Here is a 1,394-nt window from a genome sequence, read left to right on the forward strand (position 1 = left end):
TATCTATCTATCTATCTATCTATCTATTTATTTATTTAGTGGTACATGTTGTAATTACTGTTTATAACATCTGGGTTAAAAAGCAACATTTTATTGTTTTTTTGTACTTCCGGTTTTTAATTGCACGCTCTTACTCTGAAAGTCGTGAACGGAAGCAGCCTCTGCCTTACTCCCTTTTCCGGAAACTTTTAGTCATCACAGGAAGTTCTTCGAAGAACGAGGCGGCCGAAGTGAAATACTACCCAAAGATTATCTTCTGGAATAAAAACTAAGCATGGAAGAGGATAAAACATGTCAAACAGCAGGTGAGACGTTTATCTGGCTACTTTTTAAACTTTCAAACTAATGTTTTTTTCGTCCCTATTACTAGCTAAGTTAGAAGACAGTTTAGTTTCAGACTAAACAACCAAACCGGATTTTGACACGTTTCACACGTAGTAGTTATTTTAACAAAACACCGAAGACAACTGATTTTTGTTTGAGTTCGGTTCATTTCTGGAGACCATATACTGTCCCGTTCTGTTCTGAATAATTAACACATCTGCTTTAAATTATTTACATTTGGCCTAACTAATGATCTGCATTGATAAACGTGGTTTATACATTCAAACTGAACTCCATTTATAATCCTGAAACTATGTAAAAGTATTATGAATATGAAATTCAGTATAAACTGTTATTTAAGTATTGTTTATAATGACCCTATCTATTCTGGTTAAAAAGTTTTTTTTGTTTAGGTTAACATAATATAGCTGAAGCAAGTGATCATAAATTAAAAATAAAGATGTGGCTTCTGTTAATACAATTTGACTAGAGATTACCTGTAAATGTGACGTTTTTCGTTTTGTTTTTAGCCTTGAGATACAGGAAATGAGATAAGAAATCCAAACATCCAATAATGGGAGTTTCCTGGTTGTGAAAATAAAGTCTCAATAAAGTTTTGATTTTGTTTTATACCTTTAATGATAACTTTAGCAATAAAATACAGTTTGAATAAGATGGGTTTGAGTTTTAAGAGGAAGGCCATTGACCTTAAAATCTATCAAATTATATTAGATAAAAGTAAATGAAAATAAAGATAACAAATAGGCCTAGGAATAAATGACAAAATGTTTATGAAACAAGTTATATAAACTCAGTTTAAGGACATTATTGGTGTATGAATGCCRTCTCGGTATTATCTGGAATGGATACGTGTATTTGTAAACATTTTGGCAACATTTCAAACAACTTTATTTCAAATAAAAACCATAAATCATTCATCACAGCGTCTAATATTCACTGCTTCTTACATAAGTTAAAGAAAAAGTTAAGTTTACCTTTAAAGTTTTTTTTTTTTTGTTACATCATAAAATTTTCCTAAACAAATAACTTGGTCCACGTGGTAGGCACTT

At 30.7% G+C, this 1,394-nt stretch overlaps 1 protein-coding gene across 1 annotated transcript in view; it reads left to right on the forward strand.

The window, feature by feature from the left end:
• Positions 1-201: 201 nt before the first annotated feature.
• The window catches only part of gimap4 (GTPase IMAP family member 4), a 2,985-nt gene continuing 1,792 nt past the window's right edge, over positions 202-1,394 (forward strand). Inside the window, exon 1 of the mRNA XM_014013322.1 lies at positions 202-305. Coding sequence (XP_013868776.1) covers positions 275-305 — 31 coding nt within the window. The 5' untranslated portion in view covers positions 202-274. The remainder of the gene's footprint in view (positions 306-1,394) is intronic.

This window comes from Austrofundulus limnaeus, unplaced genomic scaffold (assembly GCF_001266775.1).
Source record: "Austrofundulus limnaeus strain Quisiro unplaced genomic scaffold, Austrofundulus_limnaeus-1.0 Scaffold100, whole genome shotgun sequence".
NCBI lineage: Eukaryota > Metazoa > Chordata > Actinopteri > Cyprinodontiformes > Rivulidae > Austrofundulus > Austrofundulus limnaeus.